The sequence below is a fragment of the Trachemys scripta genome, unplaced genomic scaffold, assembly GCF_013100865.1.
Source record: "Trachemys scripta elegans isolate TJP31775 unplaced genomic scaffold, CAS_Tse_1.0 scaffold_26, whole genome shotgun sequence".
In the NCBI taxonomy this organism is placed as follows: Eukaryota; Metazoa; Chordata; order Testudines; family Emydidae; genus Trachemys; species Trachemys scripta.
In genome coordinates, this window is record NW_023260511.1 from 2,832,233 (window position 1) to 2,852,658 (window position 20,426).

General features: G+C 48.8%; 2 protein-coding genes across 4 annotated transcripts in view; one reads left to right on the forward strand and one right to left on the reverse strand.

Annotated features, from left to right (window-relative positions):
- Nucleotides 1-2,215, forward strand: part of LOC117870317 — a 37,567-nt gene extending 35,352 nt beyond the window's left edge. Inside the window, exon 11 of the mRNA XM_034757418.1 lies at nt 421-2,215. Within this exon, the coding sequence (XP_034613309.1) occupies nt 421-1,304 (884 nt within the window). The 3' untranslated portion in view covers nt 1,305-2,215. The remainder of the gene's footprint in view (nt 1-420) is intronic.
- Nucleotides 2,216-3,020: 805 nt separating this feature from the next.
- LOC117870334 (oocyte zinc finger protein XlCOF19-like) lies at nt 3,021-7,235 on the reverse strand. Of its 3 annotated transcripts, none has more exons than XM_034757469.1 (2): nt 7,111-7,235; nt 3,021-5,516 (listed from the first exon to the last, which is right to left on the reverse strand). In XM_034757469.1, exon 2 carries the CDS (start codon nt 5,443-5,445, stop codon nt 4,498-4,500), a length of 948 nt encoding a protein of 315 aa, XP_034613360.1. In that variant the 5' UTR covers nt 5,446-5,516; nt 7,111-7,235; the 3' UTR covers nt 3,021-4,497. The 3 variants fall into 3 exon arrangements, with proteins under 3 accessions (XP_034613360.1, XP_034613359.1, XP_034613361.1); XM_034757468.1 differs by having other exon boundaries at nt 7,036-7,181; XM_034757470.1 differs by lacking the exon at nt 7,111-7,235 and adding an exon at nt 6,612-6,735.
- Between the last annotated feature and the right edge of the window lie 13,191 nt (nt 7,236-20,426).

The window sequence follows — 20,426 nt, forward strand, 5'->3', positions numbered from 1 at the left end:
ATCTGCACATACTGGTGTAATGTATTATGTAGTAAAAATAAAGCCTGGAGAATGAGCCCCAGCACTGGGCATTATGGCGCTGATGGGCTGAGAAATCCTGCTGGCAAAGAAGCCTGTATAGCGTGGGTGGCATGGTGCTTAGCAAGGTGATGGGGCTGAAGGGGAGGAGAAGGAGGCTGTAAAAACCTTCTGGTGGGGTCTGAGGGGAAAAAGGAAGGGAATGAAGAATGGGGATGTAGACCTTCCTGACTTTTCCTCCTCCACAGCTCCCCTCAGCCCCATTTCTGTGTGGCTGACTCTGGGGTTCCTCTTGGGGTATCTCCAGTGGGGAGGATGTGAGGCTGCCACAGTCATGGCCATGAGACGAGTGACTTTCCTTTACAACAGCAGCACATGAAATAGATTCTCCTTTCCATCCAGGTGCTGGGATCCTGAGCAGAACTGAGGAGCAGCCTCGTGATGAAGGGCCTGAAAACCTGCTGCTGCCCAGCGTACCAGAAAGGGGATCAGGGGAGAGTGTTACCCACAAATGTGAGCAGGGAGGAGCCTGCAAGAGGCAGAAGAGGAGCCCAGCACATGAGACAGATCCCCCAGGGGAATGTGAGAGCAGATTCAGGAGACTAACCCAGCTCCCTGCACCAGGGCGACCTCGGACCATAGGGGACCATTACCGTCAAAGCAATTTTCTCAGGACAGAGAAACCCCACAGATGTAGAGACTGTGGGGAAAGGTTCTGGGAAAAACAGAAGCTTACAGAGCATGGCAAAGTCCACAGGAGTGAGAGGCCTCATCCTTGTGCTGAATGTGGGAAGAGCTTCAACCGCCTAGCTCATCTCAAAACACACCAGAGAACCCACACAGGAGAGAAACCCTATTTCTGTTCAGTGTGTGGGAAACGCTTTGGCCACCTCTCCACACTGACCACTCACCAGAGATTGCACACAGGGGAGAGACCCTACTCCTGTGCTGAGTGCAGGAAAACCTTCACTCACCCCTCAGACTTGAATAAGCACCAGCGCTCCCACACAGGTGAGCGGCCCTACCCCTGTGCCGAGTGTGGGAAGTGCTTCAGCCAGCTCTCCAACCTGACTAAACACCAAAGAAGCCACACCGAGGAGCGGCCTTACCCATGCACTGAGTGTGGGAAGAGCTTCAAGTACCTCGCTGATCTCACCGTGCACGAGCGCTCCCACACGGGCGAGCGGCCCTTCCCATGCCCTGAGTGTGGGAAGAGCTTCAGTAACAAATCCTCTCTGGCCCGTCACCAGAGAATCCACGCCAGAGCCGCAGCCAGAAACAAGTGAGACCATGTTTAGACTATAGACTAACCAAGAGCTCCGCTCCTGTTAGCCTATATGTGCGATTGGAGAAGAAGAACATGAGCCACTACTACACAGCCTGAGGGAAATCAGCCCTCCGCCCTCCCTTATGCCATCATCACCCCCTCACATCCTACAGGAGAATGAGGGAGGCTTAAGTGGAGTCCCAGTGCCTGAAACCTCCAGAAGATATTCTGTTCTTACCTGCTTTTACTAATAACACCTAGCTCTTGTATATCTCTCTCTATATGTTGAAGTGCTGCAGAAAGGAGGTAAGGTGATAGGAGAGCACTGGTTTCCTTTCTGCTGTTCTGGGGCAGGTGTGTATTTGTAGTACCCATAAGCAAAGCAGGCCAGCCAGAAGAGGAGAAAGGATTTTTGTTTTCCAAGGTTGAGCTCTATCAACGCCACAGGAGAAACGGCCCTGCTTCCCAACAGCACTCTGCTAGCAGCACCTCTCACTGCCTGGCCCCTGCAATGCCTGATTTGTAACTCAGTAGGAAGCACCAGGGACTGCACCTCTGTGACAGGCAATCTAGCCCCTCTGCCACCACCACTGACCAGCTGTGTCACTGCCATCTTCCCTGCTCTGCCTCACTGGCCCTAGCTGCATCCCAGTCCTGGGAATGGAGCCTCAGTATGTAACTCACTGATGTACCTCATTTGCTGCTGTTCTGATTTATTTATATGATTTCCTGTTCACCTGATTATAATGAATTTAACAGCACTCCTTGTCAGTTCAGTCATTAGTGCTGTGTACTTAACTCCTTCCCTAGTCACTTGTCTAACCTACAGCACTGTCCCTTAATTGGTAATCATAGAATCATAGACTTTAAGGTCAGAAGGGACCATTATGATCACCCCTGATCAAATTGGCCCTGTCAACACTGTTTCTCCACTTGAGGTAACTCCCTTCCCTTCATGTGTCATTATATAATGCCTGCATTTGTAATTTTCACTCCATGCATCTGAAGAAGTGGTGTTTTACCCACAAAAGCTTACGCCCAAATAAATCCGTTAGTCTTTAAGGTGCCACCAGACTCCTTGTTGTTTTTGTAGATACAGACTAACACGGCTACCCCCTGATAAATCAAGATTGGATGTCTTCCTGAAAGACACATTTTAATCAGGCTTGATGGAGGAACTCACTGGGTGAATGCTACAGCCTGTGTTATGGAAGAGGTCAGACTAGGTGATCATAAAAGTCCTTTCTGGTCTTAAAGAACTGTGTAATTCACACTCTGTTGCAGCTTCCTTTGCCTGAGTGTTGTGACTTGCATTATTCCCATGCTATATAGATGAATACAGGAAGATCTAGGACACTGGGTAAGGCTTTGTCTACACTGGACTTTCGTCAGTGAAACCTCCGCGCCCCTCCCCCCCCCCCGAACGACAAAAGTTTTACCAATGAAAAGCACCGGTGTGAATAGTGCTTTGTTGGCGGGAGAGTGGTCTCCTGCCGACAAAGAGCGACTACGCTGCGCACCTTTTAGCAGTATGGCTGTAGCGGCACAGCTGTGTTACTAAAAGGTGCATACTGTAGACATAGCCTAAAGCCACTGTGAGGCATGTAACCCATCATCTTGTTACTTAGTGCTCCTGACTCTGTGTAGACAGACCCTTATCCACTGGATCTGCATTTATGAGTGCCAACACCACAAGAAATCAGTAGATGAAAACGTATAAGGAGAGTATTGGAGCTGAGGAAACATCATTTATTTTGAATCCTGAACAACCTTTTCCTAGGCTGGTTTCAGTAAAGCCAGAGTTTGCAAACATTTCAAGTCACTGAAAGTGGGAAAATTCAGGGTCTCTCTTAATCTTAGGGTTGTAATTAATTTTTCTGTTAGCAACTGGAGTTTTAAATGAATCTGGGAAGGAAACACCAGGCCTAGTGATACCAAACAATCAAATCCATATTAAAAACACAGGCTGTAATGGGTTCAGGATCAAGTATATGGGGAGAGGGTGCAGTTAAGAGAAGGGACTGTGGTCATGTTCAGCACAACACGAATTGCCAAAAAATATGCTCTGAAAATAAAATAAAGGCCAAAGGAACGAGGTAACTTTTCTGTCTGGGCCAATGAGCTGCAGGAAGCCTGAAAGCACCTCCCATGCAAGTTACAGCATTGCTTCCTTTGCAGAAATATGGTCAGCAATCCTAGAAGTGTAGGATTAAAATACCATGCAGAACTACTACATGGCTCCCATGAGAAGAGTCTCTGGAAGGAGGGACTCCACCAAGGAGAGATCCTAAATCTGCAGGGACGTTCCAAACAGTCCTCAGACACCAACAGCCTGATCCTACCCCAAGGTCACATCTACCCCTCAAATCACTTAGGCAGGGGGCTCTGAGAATCCTGACAGGAATAAAATCTAGTCTCAGCTTCCAGGGGATGCTGGTCCTGGTACTCCTCAGACTCCCGCTGATGTAAGTCAGGAGTAACTCCACTGAAGTCAAGAGAGTGACAGTGTAAAACTGCTGTGAGTAAGAGGACAATCAGGTCTGGAATCTGTAAACATCTTAACTGACTCTGTTGTGCAAGGTTCTGCAGCTATCTCTCAGGTGGATGCTGGGGCCTCCCCAACCCATGGGACAAACCGTTTCTCTACCTCCTCCTGCTCACAGCCCTAGCAAGTCCCAGGGGAATCCCAAACACATCTAAAGAAACCTCCCTTACCCAAAGGCAGAGAGCCCCAAGTAGGCTCCATCCCAGCCACAGAGGAAGCCAGAGCAGGGAACAAAATGAGTTCACACAGATGCAGAGAAGAGACAAGCTACCCCCTGACTGGTAAAACGCAAGTAAGGGACTAATTGCTGCTGGGGGATTTCTGGCACTGGACAACTCTTCAGAGAAAGCCCTTCCCAGGGGTTTAAACCACTGATTCTGGGAGGAGATGGTGGGAGTCAGGGGTAGGGGCCAATGTTTCTCAAACTCTGTAGTAGTGGTTCCTGTTCCTCAGTTTCACGTTATTATACACATACGTCTGGAGCGAAGTCCATGTCTGGCAAGGTCTCATTTGTCTAGCTGGATTCTCTGGTAGGCTCTAGCTAGAAATCAGTCTGCGTGGCACTCAATCTGCAAAGAGGCTTTGTCCCTTGGGATCTGCCATTGTGATGCTGCTGATTCTCTGGCAGCACACCAGAGGCTCTCTCTCTGCAAATCCTTCCCCAGGGTCACTCCCCCATGTGGATTCTCTTGTGTTTAATTAGGTTTGATGGGTGCGTGTACCTTTTTTCACACACGTCGCAGACGTAGGGTCTTTCTCCAGTGTGGGTTCTCTGGTGTAGGGTGAGTGCGGAGACCTGGCTAAAGCTTCTCCCACACTCAGTGCAGGGATAGGGCCGCTCACCCGTGTGCACCCGCAGGTGCTTGTTGAGATCCGACCTATTGCTGAACCTTTTCCCGCACTCAGCACAGGGAAAGGGCCGCTCGCCCGTGTGTACCCGCAGGTGCTTGTTGAGATCCGAGCTCTGGCTGAACCCCTTCCCACACTCAGGGCAGGGGAAGGGGCGCTCACCCGTGTGCATTCGCAGGTGCCTGCTCAGTTCGCAGGGGTGATTGAATCCTTTCCTGCATTCAGGGCAGGCATAGCGCCTCTCGGCAGTGTGCAACCTCTGGTGATTGCTGAGATCTGAGGGGCAGCTGAACCTCTTCCCACACTCACCACAGGGATGGTGTCTCTCCCCCATGTGGATTTGGCGATGCACAGCAAGCGTGGCCAGATGCCGGAAGCTCTTCCCGCATTCCCCACAGGAATGGGGGCTCTCCCCTGTGTGGGTTCTTTGGTGTTTAGAAAGCTCTGACCAATGCTTGAACCTCTCCCCACATTCAGCACAGAGATGGGATCTTTCCCTCCTGTGGACTCTCCCATGGGCCAAGAGTTCCTGCTCTTCATGAAAGCTTTCCCTACAGTCTATACATTTATGGGGTTTCTCTTGGCTATTAAGATCTCCCATGGCCCCAGGTCTGCCCTGTGAAAGTGGCTGGGGAAGTCTGAATCTGTTCTCACACTCTCCTAAGGGATCTGACACATTCCTGACTTGGTTCCTCTTCTGCTTCTCGCAGGCTTCTTCCTGCTGAGGACTCTGGCAAGCAGTCTCTCCTGATCCCCCTTGTAACATGTCAGGAAGCTCCAGGTTTTCAGGCCCTTCCTCATGAGGCTGTATCTCGGCTTTGCTCAGGATCCCGGCACCTGCGGAGTGGAAAGAGAATCCAGGGATGATTTAATCTCTCACATTTCCAGCAGAGGGTACGACCTGGCAGGCTCACATCCATGATAACTGGAGGTACCACCAGAAGGAGCCCCACACTCACCCAGGAAAAAAATGGGGACCAAGAGGAGCCACAGAGGGGCACAATCCATAGCCCCAAAATCTGATCACCTTCTCCCCTGGCTTCATAATTTTCTCACAACTGTGAGGGGTTCAGCTGTGTCAGGCCAGAAATCTCTTCCCTTTCCTCCCAGTTCCCTCCTTTTCTTGGCTCATGTCCCTTTGCCTCTTCTCTCATGCAGAAATCCCCTCATCTCTCTCCCTCTCCTTCATTTCTGGCACTCTCCCCACTTGCTCCCTACTTCGCTCACCTGCTGCCAGTACATTTGGTCTGCACATTAATCCTTCTGGATATCTCCCCTTTGGTCATGAGTGGGACCTCTCCCCAAAATCACAAGTTTTTAAAAAAAAAGAAAAACCGCCAATGATCTGTAAGCCCATGTGAGGTTCTGAACTGCATTCTGGTTTTGCATTCTTTAGCGGGAGCTGCCTGGCCCCAGTGTGTGTGAAATCATTTCGGGGTCAAAATTCAAAGTGAAGCGCACAATCAGAATGCAGCCTCACCACTGAGGGCTCCAAGGGGGACTCCACCTAATCCCTTACCCCCTAGAATGGTGGAGCCACTCGCCAATGCTTCTCCACTCTCCTCCCCTATCACTGACCTTTTCCTCTCCCTTAAACGCCTCCTTATCAACCCCACCAAGTCTCCTCTCCCCACTCACATTATCCCCCTCTGCCTCCAACACTCCTGTCCCCAGTTTCCCTCCCTATCACTTTATAGCATCTTACCCCTCACATTTTCCCTTGCACTTGAAAGATGTTCCCAACTCCTCTCTTGCCTCTCTTCAGTTTCCTCCTGCACCTCACATTCTCCTGCCCCACCCTTCCCCATCTCCTCTTGCACTCCATATACCCTATGTCCCTGTCTCTCTCCCTGTACCCCCATTCATCCCTCCTGTCCCTCATATCTACTTGCAAATCTTCAGCCCCCGTTCTGTTCCCTGTATTCCCGTCACCTCATGGCTTCCAGTTCAGCCTCCTAACAGAGGCAGCCATCTTCCCTGAGAACAGTCTGGCTTCAGTCTCCATGTCCACTAGGGGCAACCTCACTTCTATGTGCAAAAGCTATAGGGAAATGGCCAGCTTGAGGGAGGCCATCTTGTCTTCAGCTCACTGAAAGTAATGAGAGAGGACACATGGGACTGTGAGAAAATGTGGGAGTTTGCTGTGAGATCATGGGCACATCCCCCCGACCGACCTGTGTAGCTCCCTAAACACCCCAATAGACAGGCCCCTTCCTGCACATCCCCCACAGACAGATCCCTCCCTGCACATCCCCCAACCTGTAATCCCGTCTCCCTGAACTCCCCAATAGACAGGCCTCTCCCTGGCACATTTCCCCACCTCCACCTATAACCCCAGCCACCCCAACTCACTCACCCACATGTCTCAAAGATATTGAGACGGGTTCGCCTGCAGTAACCGGCAGCACAGCAGCAGTTTCCCACAACACACCTACTAATCATCACACACGTGCTTCCTGCTTGCAAATTGCAGCCTCTATCCAGCGCAGAGTTCATCCCACCTCTGCGTGACAGGGATTGGCCGCGATCGCTGTCAGTCAAGGGAAGGGGGCTGCTTTAACCCGCCCCTGAGGTCTAGCCCTCGCAGCTGACCACAGCGGCCTCGGGGTTGAGCTGGTGTCTGTGAAGGGACCGACCCACCCACCCACGACCTTTTCACCTGTTCTCCCTGCCCCCTTCGGGAGGCGCTTGGCACTCAGCAGTGATCCTGGAGCAGCCCCTATGCAGAGCAGGGAATAGGAGAGTGTGGGAGCGGAACACAGTAAAATCTCATTCCCCGGTCACGTGAGTAATAGAAAGCGAAGGAAAGTAAAAATCTACAGAATCATAAATTCAGTGGTGCGGGTCACCCTCTGAAGCACGGGGGGGCTGGTTTTGACCTAGCCTTTCACTCAAGCACTCGTACATCAGGCTATGTGCTAAAGCAGCAGCCTTGTACTCCGCTTGCTTATTGGCCTACTTGCTGGTGCTGAAGTCACTGACTTAAATTTGTTAGTCTCTACAGTGCCACAAAGACTCCTTGTTATTTTTGCTGATACAGACTAACACGGCTGCCACTCTGAAACCTACACCCCTTAAGAAGTTGTCCAGGTCACGTGGCATTATTTTTTCAGGTTTGGGATCAGCCCTGAAACTCCCATGTACTGCAGGACAAAATACTTTTCTGTGTTTTTTGTTTTTTTGTTTTTTAAAAGAGAAACTTAGCAGCTGCAAACAGTGTCTTCATATTACTGTTGATGTCAGCACTTTCTTCCGCATTTGGTAGGGCCAGACCTTGTGCAGCTTTTAAGGAAATGCACTGATTCATTTCTGTGGCTAGGATTGCTAAAAACTATGTCTATATCTCACAGTTCAGATTCAATAAGGGCTTTAAAAGCCCTTCTGCTAAGCATCTGTTCTGCTGCAATCTCATTCAAAGCACATATTTCTCTGTACTTAGCTTCTGCATTGGCCATGGTCATCACTTTCCCATCCATTAGAGTCTCTACCAGGCAATTTATTGAGTCACACAAGTTGCAATAGTAAAATCAGTATTTGTTTCTGTTGCTTTTACCTTTTGACCCAACACATTATATACATTCATTGTGGCACTCAAAGTGATACTCAATGCTGTATGTGTGGGCATCTTTTGAGTCATTGCACCCACTTAATTATACTGTCCATGCAACATTTTTTCTAAGAGTGACTCTTTATGCAGTGTCTGACCTGCCTCATGTTGAAACTATGCTTAATGGATGCCTTCGGGCTTCCGACTGACCTCAGAAGAACCAGGGGTTTGTCTCAAAACATGCTTTGCAATTTAGTAGAAGGTGAGTCTTGCCCACAGCTGGCATGGCCCAGCATCTTCAACTTTTGTCTTAAGCCTGATGTACTTCCCCTTCAACCTTGCGAAATTCAGTTTATGGATGCATTTCTGTACTCCTGGAGGAATTCTGCACAACGCATTTTACAATTCTGCAAATTTTTATTTGTCAAAATATCACAATATAATCACACCAGTTTCAATTATTTTGGTAATTTATTTCAAAGTACCCATCAGCAAATATGTCTGTAATAATGACAATGAAAAAGGTTCAGGAAATGTTTTCTGACAAATGGATTCCTTACTAGGTATATAAATACAGAACTTTGAGCAATTCATTTAAACTACAGTACAGAGCTCAAGTATCAGAGGGGTAGCCGTGTTTGTTGCTTTTTACAGATCCAGACTAAGAGTCCTGTGGCACATCTGTTAGTCTATAAGGTGCCACAGGATTCTTTGGCTTAATACAGAGTTTTACTTTCCACCTGCCTCGGAAGCAGTGCAAAGGCTTGGGGAGTCAGGGATAATGGAGGAGCTGAGGGAGAGGGAAGGAGCCTAGGAATGAACCTGGAGGGTTATTGGGTGTGGGTGGGAGAAATATGGAATGGGCTTTTGGGGGTTGGGGATTGTTAGGGAGCCTTAGCCATGCAGACCCTGGCTGACCCCAGCCTTTCCAATTCAGTCAGGCACATCTGCCCAGTCTCCATGTATCCCGCCGCTCCCACTCAGACACCCCCTCCCCCATCCCCATGTGTCTCTGTGCCTCTACTCAGCCACCACCCTTCCCCTGTCCCCATGTGGCCTGTGCCTCCATCCCCATTCAGCCCCTGCCCCAATCTGTCCTCCACCACTAGCCCTTATGAACCCCAGTTTGTGACCTCTTCCAGCAGCCCCATGTGCCCCACGCTGCCTGTTCTCTCTCCCCCCCCCCCCCCCCGCCATATCCCTTGTCTTCTGTTCTGGCTGCACCAGCAGGGCACTGCTGTCAGGAAGGCAGCCACTTTCTCTTCTCTATCACAGCTAGAGAGGGCCCCAGAGCAACTGCTCTGTTCTAACACCACGGCAGCCCCTGGTGGGCTAAAGGTGTAACTGCAGCAACTTTCCGGCAGAAGTTATTTTCTGTGGGGGGGAAAATAAATTGTGTGGCATATCACGCATACAGTGGCACAGAATTCCTCCAGGAGTAACTTCTTACAGCATGTAAGGTGCCACTGAGCAATGTGTTTAACCGGGTCCTCCACAGTGGTACACTCCAAATATTCAGCTATTAGCTGGTACTCTTCATCTCCCCATTGATGCCTAAAAATGATCAAGACCAAAGTAAAAAACAAGGATTTTGTAATAAATTACTTTGGGATTGTAATTAAGTATGTTTGGTAATGTATGTTATGTAACTATGCGCATACCCAGTTTGCGGATTGATTTTAGTAATTTTTGGCTGGATGCTGACATCTTAACCTGTGCCTCATTATAACTCTCTTTTGGCATAATAAGCAAAGGTGATCATCAATACCACTGAACCGCTTCCTTTTGCCAATGATGACAAATTAACTTGAAGCACTCCTTCCATTTATAATAATTTGTAACATTAAAAAAATGCTCAGGTACCATGTTCTGAGCATTAACTGACAACACAGTATTGTCATTTGAAGGCCACAGTTTAACTTTGTGAGGGCTGCATATTTGACATGCTGGTGTTAAAGTATAATTTTAAACAAGTTTTTTTTTTTTTTTTTTTTTTTTTATATCCCCCAAATATATGTCTACATAATTGTTCTGGGTTTGTCATGGTTGGTACCATTGTGTTCATCGGTGTTGTGAAAGAAATAGGTTGAGTTGGGTATCAAACACCATTGTATTATCAAAATTTCCACCAACTGGAAGACCTGGAGCTGGGAGTCGGGGAGAGGAGGGAGCAAGATCCCTCTCCCATCAGCCATTGAGGGTGACACCACTGAAATTATAATTCTGTAGATTTTTACAAATCAAATGACCTCTTATCTTTTTAACATTAACTTGCCCATGGAGCTACACATGCTTCCAGACGAGGAAGCAAATAGAACTTTTTCCAAAGATGGTAGGACAACAGGAGAGAAAGAGAAGCTGGACTCTTATGCCAGGCATGTGTCCCCTCCAGGAGAGATGCTGCTTCCAGCTAGTACCTTTTCTCCATGGAGACGTGCTCCCTCTCACTTTTATTTCTCAGGGAACTACTAGCCCTGAGTTATAAATTCTGAGTGTGACCCTCACCCTTTTCAAGAGTTGTCTGGCTTCCAGCCCAAGATCCCCTTTTCAGCTCCTTCTGAGATCTCAAACATCCATCGCTGTGATGAGAAACACTAAACAAAGGTTCAGATTAGCCCCAGGGACAGTGCACAACTTCATCCCACAGAAGGGGATGCCTGGATGAGCCAGGGATGATTCATTACAGTATTGGAAGATCTTGACACAGGGAAGGAATTGAAGAGGAAAGGAAAAAAAGCCTATTGTGGTCTCACTCATCTCAGTAGCTACCCAGCAATCCTGGACTGAATGACAACAGGCCACATCTGAGCAATGTGAGGGGATTGCTGGGAAACGTTCCCCTTGGATCCTCCAATAATGTCCCTTGAATTTTCACTCTCAAACCCTTCCTGCAAATCATTCTCCTCATTCTCACTCACCATCTGCTGGAAGAGGAAGAAAAACCAAACCCAACCAGCCCCTCTGCTGAGAAGACTGCCAGAGTCTGAGTCCCCTAAACCTTTCCCTCAAAAGGAGGCAGGGGGGAGGGATAGCTCAGTGGTTTGAGCATTGGCCTGCTAAACCCAGGGTTGTGAGTTCAATCCTTGAGGGGGCCATTTAGGGATTTGGGGCAAAAATCTGTCAGGGAATTGGTCCTGCTTTGAGCAGAGGGTTGGACTAGATGACCTCCTGAGGTCCCTTCCAACCCTGATATTCTATGAGAGGCCCATTCTGCCTCAACAATCCACTCATAGCATGTTGGATAGTTTTCAACACCCTCTCCTTTCTGGGATTTTGCAATCTCAGGCAGGAAACCAGTTCAGAAGTGGAAACCCATGCTCAGTGAACTCAATACCACAGTCTGAGAGAGGGAATATTTACTTCACGGGGATGGCTGGGGTTACAGGCTGCCAGGTGCTTAGATACTATATAATTATTGTTTAGCACCAAGGAGTCCCAGTCATGGACCACATGCTCTATAAACACAGAGCAAAAAGACAGTCCCTGCCCCAGAGAGCTTACAATATAATGACCCAGCTACATTGTTCAGGAGTGTGAAAAATCCACCCTGCTGAGTGACATAGTTAAGCCAGCCTAACCCACAGTGTTGACAGTGCTAGGTTGATGGAAGAATTCTTCCAGGGAGCTAGCTACTGCCTTTTGGGGAGGTGGATTAACTATAAAGGGCCAGAAGAAATAGAAGCTGGAGTGAGGAGAGGAGGCAAAGAGACATGAGCACAGGTGCATGCAGAGAAGGGAGATGGGCTGAAAGGGCGAGCTGTTTTTATTATTATTTCAGTAGTGCCTAGAGGGTTCAGTCAGGGCTCCACTGTGACAGACACTGTACCAACAAGTAATGCAAATGTAGTTCCTACCTCAGCTCAGAATCTAGGATCATGAAAAGATGCAAACAGATGGATAAATGGGGTGGGGAGCTAGGTAACAATAAGGATGGATGTGTGTGCATAAATTAGTCAACCTGGTCATAGTAATTATAGATGGCCATCAGCCAGGTGGTAATGATTGGCATGCATGAGGCAAAGTTAGGTTTTAAGGGGGGATTTACAATAAGATACAGTGGGTGTCTTTATGAAATTTGATGTGACATTTTCCCCATTCATTGGGGTCAGCTTGGGGAAAAAGTGTGAAGGTGCTTGTGGGAAAACCTGACAACATGGTAGGGTCTAAGGAAAAGATTTGAGGGCAAAAAGGAAGAGTCTGCAAAAGGGGAAAGGAATATGGGGCTTCCGGGTTGGGCCCTCCACAGCTCTCTTGGGACCCATAATTTTGCTTGGTTGATTGTAGAGCTCCTGCTGGAGGTATCTCCAGTGGGGAGGGATTGGAAGCTGCCTCAATCACACCCACCCCTGGGAAATAGGAGTGATCTCCCCTTGCAACAGCACATTAAATAACCCTGGATTCTCTTTTCCAACCAATAGCGATATTATTCGGAGTGCAATGAGTAACAACCTGATGAGGAAGGGCCTGAAAAATTGGAGCCATGCAGAAAGATATGAGGATTGTGAGAACGTGTTTCCCAGGGTCTTGAAAAGAGAGATGCCTGCAAGAGAGTGAAGGTCATTGAGGCAGAAGAGAAACCCATCAGGGAATGAGTAAGATAACCCTAGGGAATATGAGAGAGGACTGAGGAGTCTGCCAGAGGAACCAACTAGGGGCAGAGCTCTTCTTGACCTGCTGCTCACAAACAGGGAAGAATTAGTAGGGGAAGCAAAAGTGGATGGGAACCTGGGAGGCAGTGACCATGAGATGGTCGAGTTCAGGATCCTGACACAAGGAAGAAAGGAGAGCAGCAGAATACGGACTCTGGACTTCAGAAAAGCAGACTTTGACTCCCTCAGGGAACTGATGGGCAGGATCCCCTGGGAGAATAACATGAGGGGGAAAGGAGTCCAGGAGAGCTGGTTGTATTTTAAAGAATCCTTTTTGAAGTTGCAGGAACAAACCATCCCGATGTGTAGAAAGAATAGTAAATATGGCAGGCGACCAGCTTGGCTAAACAGTGAAATCCTTCCTGATCTTAAACGCAAAAAAGAAGCTTACAAGAAGTGGAAGATTGGACAAATGACCAGGGAGGAGTATAAAAATATTGCTCAGGCATGCAGGAGTGAAATCAGGAAGGCCAGATAACACTTGGAGTTGCAGCTAGCAAGAGATCTTAAGAGTAAGAAGAAGGGTTTCTTCAGGTATATTGGCAACAAGAAGAAAGTCAAGGAAAGTGTGGGCCCCTTACTGAATGAGGGAGGCAACCTAGTGACCGAGGATGTGGAAAAAGCTAATGTACTCAATGCTTTTTTTGCCTCTGCCTTCACAAACAAGGTCAGCTCCCAGACTGCTGCACTGAGCAGCACAGTATGGGGAGGAGGTGACCAGCCCTGTGTGGAGAAAGAAGTGGTTCGGGACTATTTAGAAAAACTGGACAAGTACAAGTCCATGGGGCCAGATGCGCTGCATCCGAGGGTGCTAAAGGAATTGGCGGATGTGATTGCGAAGCCATTGGCCATTATCTTTGAAAATTCATGGCGATCGGGGGAGGTCCCAGATGACTGGAAAAAGGCTAATGTAGTGCCCATCTTTAAAAAAGGGAAGAAGGAGGATCCGGGGAACTACAGGCCAGTCAGCCTCACCTCAGTCCCTGGAAAAATCATGGAGCAGGTCCTCAAGGAATCAATTATGAAACACTTAGAGGAGAGAACAGTGATCAGGAACAGTCAGCATGGATTCACCAAGGGCAAGTCATGCCTGACTAACCTAATTGCCTTCTATGATGAGATAACTGACTCTGTGGATGAGGGGAAAGTAGTGGACATGTTATTCCTTGATTTTCACAAAGCTTTTGATACAGTCTCCCACAGTGGTATTGTCAGCAAGTTAAAGAAGTAAGGGATGAATGAATGGACTGTAAGGTGGATAGAAAGCTGGCTAGATCATCAGGCTCAACGGGTAGTGATCAATGGCTCCATGTCTAGTTGGCAGCCGGTATCAAGTGGAGTGCCCCAAGGGTCGGTCCTGGGGCCAGTTTTGTTCAAGATCTTCATTAATCAGCTGGAGGATGGTGTGGATTGCACCCTCAGCAAGTTTGCAGGTGACACTAAACTGGGAAGAGTGGTAGCGATAGGATACAGAGGGACCTAGCCAAATTAGAGGATTGGGCCAAAAGAAATCTGGTGAGGTTCAACAAGAACAAGTGCAGAGTCCTGCATTTAGGACGGAAGAATCCCATGCCCTGCTAGAGAGTAGGGACTGAGTGGCTAGGCTGCAGTTCTGCAGAAAAGGACTTGGGGATTACAATGGACGAGAAGCTGGATATGAATCAACAGTGTACCCTTGTTGCCAAGAACACTAACAGCATTTTGGGCTGTATAAATAGGAACATTGCCAGCAGATCAAGGGATGTGATCATTCCCCTCTATTTGGCAGTGGTGAGGCCTCATCTGGAGTACTGTGTCCAGTTTTGGGCCCCACACTACAAGAAGGATGTGGAAAAATTGGAAAGAGTCCAGTGGAGGGCAACAAAAAATATTAGGGGGCCAGAACACGTGATTCATGGGGAGAGACTGAGGGAACTGGGATTGTTTAGTCTGCAGAAGAGAAGAATGAGGGGGGATTTGATAGCTGCTTTGAACTACCTGAAAGGGGGTTCCAAAGAGGATGGATCTAGACTGTTCTCAGTGGTACGAGATGACAGAACAAGGAGTAATGGTCTCAAATTACAGTGTGGGAGGTTTAGGTTAGTGTCACGGAGTTCCCGGGCAATGCTCTGGAACTGCTCCCTATGAAGCCAGCCAGGACTCTGGTGCAGCCTCCTCTCTGTGAGCCAACTGTCTTTAGGGAAAGCCGCTCACCCTGCTTCTACCTTTCTGGGTCTGACCTTGGAGCATTCAGCATCCTCTGCCCCTCTGTGCGCTTCCCACAGTGAGCCCACACAGGCGGGGTCCTGGGGAAGCCAGAGGGTCCTGCACCCCAACTCCGCAGTCAGATGTGATTCTCAGCCAGCCAGTAAAACAGAGGTTTATTAGATGACAGGAACAGTCTAAAACAGTGCTTGTAGGTACAGAGAACAGGACCTCTCAGCCGGGTCCATTTTGGGGGGAAGTGAGCCAGACAACCACATCTTCACTTCACTCCACTTCCCCAGCCAGCTCCCAAACTGACTACCTAGCCCCTTCTCTGCCTTTGTCTCTTTCCCGGGGCCAGGAGGTCACCTGATCCCTTTGTTCTCCAACACCTTCAGTTGGCACCTTGAAGGGGGGAAGGGCCCAGGGCATCAGTTGCCAGGAAACAGGGTATCTGCCACACCACCACACTGGCCCTCGACTCTGCCACAATCATGCCCCCTAATCCTCCCTGTTAGAGACTCAAGAAATGCATAGGGGAAACTGAGGCACTCACACAGTATCCAGAGAGAACATTACAAACATTCCCACTTCGTCACAGTTGGATATTAGGAAAAACTTTTTCACTAGGAGGATGGTGGAACCTCCTTCCTTAGAGGTTTTTAAGGTCAGCCTTGACAAAGCCCTGGCTGGGATGATTTAGTTGGGAATTGGTGGAGGAAGGGGTTGGACTAGATGACCTCCTGAGGTCCCTTCCAACCCTGATAATCTATGATCAGAGACCTTTCCCTGGATTTGGGAGTGGGAGGAATGGTGGGGGGCACCAAGCAGGAGGGCTGGTAGGGTCACTGAGTGGGAGCTAGATGATGGGTGGAACAGAGTAGGAGGGCTGGAACGGGGCACCATGCACAGGGTGGAGGTGTGCAAGGGTCGCTCTGACAAGTGAAGCTGCAGCTCCTGTGTGTGGTGGGAGGTTGTGTGGCACTGCCCCCTATTGTCTAGGCCAAAATTTCAGCCCCACCTGCACCTCCCCCACCCCCCTCCAGGAGCTGGCAATGCGAGGGGGATTTTGCCATCAGTGAAACAATTTTTGTTGCAGTATCCAACTAGGCTGCCCTGCAGGGGTATGTGGGAGGGGAAGGGAGAAGTGGGGGTGAGGAGAGAACTTAGCCCCATTGTTGCTAGTCATGGAGTAACCTGGTCAGCCCAGGCTCTACACCAGTGGTTCTCAACCTATTTACCATTGTGGGCCGCATATGTGTCCCACAATGTGTTATGTGGGCCGCATCCAATACTACCTGTATGGCCTGAGGATGACACATAGGCTGCAGTAGTGTGTTGATTGGGCTGCAAATGGCCTATGGGTTGCAAGTTGAGAACCACTGCTATATGCCCTGTCCTCAGCTGTGGGGTGACTGGCCTGGCCCCAGGCTCTACGCTCCATCTCTGGCCCCAGGGTGGTGGGATTGGCCTGGGTTCTACGCTAGACTGACCACTTTTTCAAAATGCAAAAGTGGGAGACATGCAGGAGCCCCACCCCACCATTGTTCTGCCCACTACTCCTCCTCTCCTTCCCCCCAAGCTCCTTTGCCCCTTCTATCCCCTGAGACCTCAACCTGTGGCCAGGCCAGAAGCTCAGGGAGCCAGGGCCACTGTGGGGAGCCCTAGACCCTCCACCTGCCCTGGGTGGGGGCCAAGGTGCCTGAGAGCAGCCCCGGCCCATGTCCCTGCCCTAGGGTGACCAGATGTCCCATTTTTATAGGGACAGTCATGTTTTTTGGGATTTTTTTCTTATATAGGCACTGTCATAACTATAAAGGGAAGGGTAACAGCTCTCCTGTGTACAGTACTATAAAATCCCTCCTGGACAGAGACTCCAAAATCCTTTTACCTGTAAAGGGTTAAGAAGCTCGGGTAACCTGGCTGACACCTGACCCAAAGGACCAATAAGCGGACAAGATACTTTCAAATCTTGGGGGGGGGGGGGGGGGAAGGTTTTTGTTTGTGCTCTTTGTTTAGGGGGTTGTATGCTCTTGGGACTGAGAGGGACCAGACATTAATCCAGGTTCTCCACATCTTTCTAAACAAGTCTCTTATATTTCAAACTTGTAAATAAACTGCCAGGCAAGCAAGGCATGTTAGTTTTTATCTTTGTTTTCTCAACTTGTAAATGTACCTTTTACTAGAGTGTTTATCTTTGTTTGCTATACTTTGAACCTGGGCTAGAGGGGGTTCCTCTGAGCTCTTTAAGTTTGCTTACCCTGTAAAGTTATTTTCCATCCTGATTTTTACAGAGATGATTTTTACCTTTTTCTTTAATTAAAAGCCTTCTTTTTAAGAACCTGATTGATTTTTTCCTTGTTTTTAGATCCAAGGGGTTTGGATCTGTATTCACCAGGGAATTGGTGAAAGGTTTCTCAAGGCTTCCCAGGGAAGGGAATTAGCTTTGGGAATGGTGGCAGCGGACCAGATCTAAGCAGGTAGTTAAGCTTAGAAGTCTTCATGCAGGCCCCCATATTTGTACCCTAAAGTTCAAAGTGGGGAAGCAGCTTTGACATGGTGGCAGAGCGGTGGAGATCATTTTAAACCCAAAAGCCAGTAAGATTTTTTTTTTTTTTTTTTTTCCTTCTAGCTGCTTGGAAAGCAGAGCTGAAGGTAGATGCATATCTTATCTCTCCTTGCCTGAAGGCAGAGGTGTTAATTTTTTTTTTTTTTTAACAAGGGCCTTTGTTAAGAGAAGGGTTCAATCATTGAGCAAACTGGTAAAAGGAATTTACAAGCTGAATTGTTTTGTTTTGTTTTTGTTTTTTCTTTTTACATCCTCGGGAGTAGATTTAGAAAGTCTCTTAACTCAGCAGCAGCCTGAGCTGAGAGTATCCTAGTTTCAGTCAACTGCAGAGGGGTGTGACCCAGTATAAGAAAACAGGGAAATGACTACAAAAGAAGAGAAAGCCAAAGAGGAGGCCCACAAGAGAGCTATGGAGCTGGAGAAAGCCAAAGAGGAGGCCAGAGAAAAAGAAAAGAGGCATGAACTGGAAGTAGCAAGGGCTAGGCTGGATACAACAGCCAATCCTAACAACCCCTCTCCAGGTACCACTTCCCATCCCAGAAAATTCCCCACCTACAAGGCAGGTGATGATACTGAGGCCTTCTTAGAAAATTTTGAAAGGGCCTGCCTTGGATACACCCTCACTCCAGACCAGTACATGGTAGAGCTGAGGCCTCAGCTCAGTGGACCCTTAGCAGAGGTGGCGACTGCAACAGCCGTAGTGGATCCAATCCCAGAGACCCAGCCAAAGCCAGTCCCAGAACCGGAACTGGCAACACAACCAGCACCAGAACCATTGCCAGCACTGAGTCCAGCGCTTGCAAACCCGTCTACAACTCCAATGCCAGAGGGCACCAGCGAGCCTGAACTGGTGAAGCAGCAGATAACCCTACCCAAGAGGCTCAGCCAGAGCCTGAAATACCACATAGTGCACCAGCGGACAGCAGTTCAGTCAATGGAAACAGCCCCAGCACCTGCATCGCTTCCAGAGGGACCAAGCCCCAGTCCAAGGAGGAACTGATGTCTCCAGCATCAAGGGAACAGTTCCAGGCCGAGCAGGAAGCAGATGACAGCCTTCAGAAAGCTTGGGCGGCAGCACAGAGCACCCTACCGCCTCTCAGCTCTTCTAACTGATCTCGGTTTGTTGTAGAACAAGGACTTTTATACAAGGAGACTCTTTCTGGTGGGCACCAGGAAGACTGGCATCCTCAAAGACAGTTGGTAGTTCCCACTAAGTATCGGGTAAAGCTCTTGAGCTTAGCCCATGATCATCCCAGTGGCCATTCTGGGGTGAACAGAACCAAAGACCGGTTGGGGAAGTCCTTCCACTGGGAGGGAATGGGCAAGGACGTTATTAATTATGTCCGGTCTTGTGGGGTGTGCCAACGAGTGGGAAAGCCCCAAGACCAGGTCAAAGCCCCTCTCCAGCCACTACCCATAATTGAGGTCCCATTTCAGCGAGTAGCTGTGGATATTCTGGGTCCTTTCCCAAAGAAGACACCCAGAGGAAAGCAGTACGTACTGACTTTCATGGATTTTGCTATCCGATGGCCGGAAGCAGTACCCTTAAGCAACACCAGGGCTAAAAGTGTGTGCCAGGCATTAGCAGACATTTTTGCCAGGGTAGGTTGGCCCTCCGACATCCTTACAGATTCGGGAACTAATTTCCTGGCAGGGACCATGAAAAACCTGTGGGAAGCTCATGGGGTGAATCACTTGGTTGCCACCCCTTACCACCATCAAACCAATGGCCTGGTGGAGAGGTTTAATGGAACTTTGGGGGCCATGATACGTAAATTCGTAAATGAACACTCCAATGATTGGGACCTAGTGTTGCAGCAGTTGCTTTTTGCCTGCAGGGCTGTATCACATCCCAGTTTAGGGTTTTCACCATTTGAACTTGTGTATGGCCACGAGGTTAAGGGGCCATTACAGTTGGTGACGCAGCAATGGGAGGGGTTTACACCTTCTCCAGGAACTAACATTCTAGACTTTGTAAGCAACCTACAAAGCACCCTCCGACACTCTTTAGCCCTTGCTAAAGAAAACCTAAAGGATGCTCAGGAAGAGCAAAAGGCCTGGTATGATAAACATTCCAGAGAACGGTCCTTCAAAGTAGGAGACCTAGTCATGGTCTTAAAGGCGCTCCAGGCCCATAAAATGGAAGCGTCGTGGGAAGGACCATTCAAGGTCCAGGAACGCCTAGGAGCTGTTAACTATCTCATAGCCTCCCCCACCTCCAACATAAAGCCTAAGGTATACCATGTTAATTCTCTTAAGCCCTTTTATTCCAGAGAATTAAACGTTTGCCAGTTTACAGCCCAGGAAACGGATGACACGGAGTGGCCTGAAGGTGTCTACTACGAAGGAAAAAAGGATGGTGGCGTGGAAGAGGTGAACCTCTCCACGACCCTTGGACGTCTGCAGCGACAGCAGATCAAGGAGCTGTGTACAAGCTTTGCACCAGTTTTCTCAGCCACTCTAGGACGGACCGAACGGGCATACTACTCCATTGACACAGGTAATGCTCACCCAATTAGAACCCCACCCTACCGGGAGTCACCTCATGCCCAAACTGCTATACAAAGGGAGATCCAGGACATGCTACAGATGGGTATAATCAGCCCCTCTAATAGTGCATGGGCATCTCCAGTGGTTCTAGTTCCCAAACCAGATGGGGAAATACGCTTTTGCGTGGACTACCGTAAGCTAAATGCTGTAACTCGTCCTGACAACTATCCATTGCCACGCACAGATGAGCTATTGGAAAAATTGGGACATTCCCAATTCATCTTTACCTTAGACTTAACCAAAGGGTA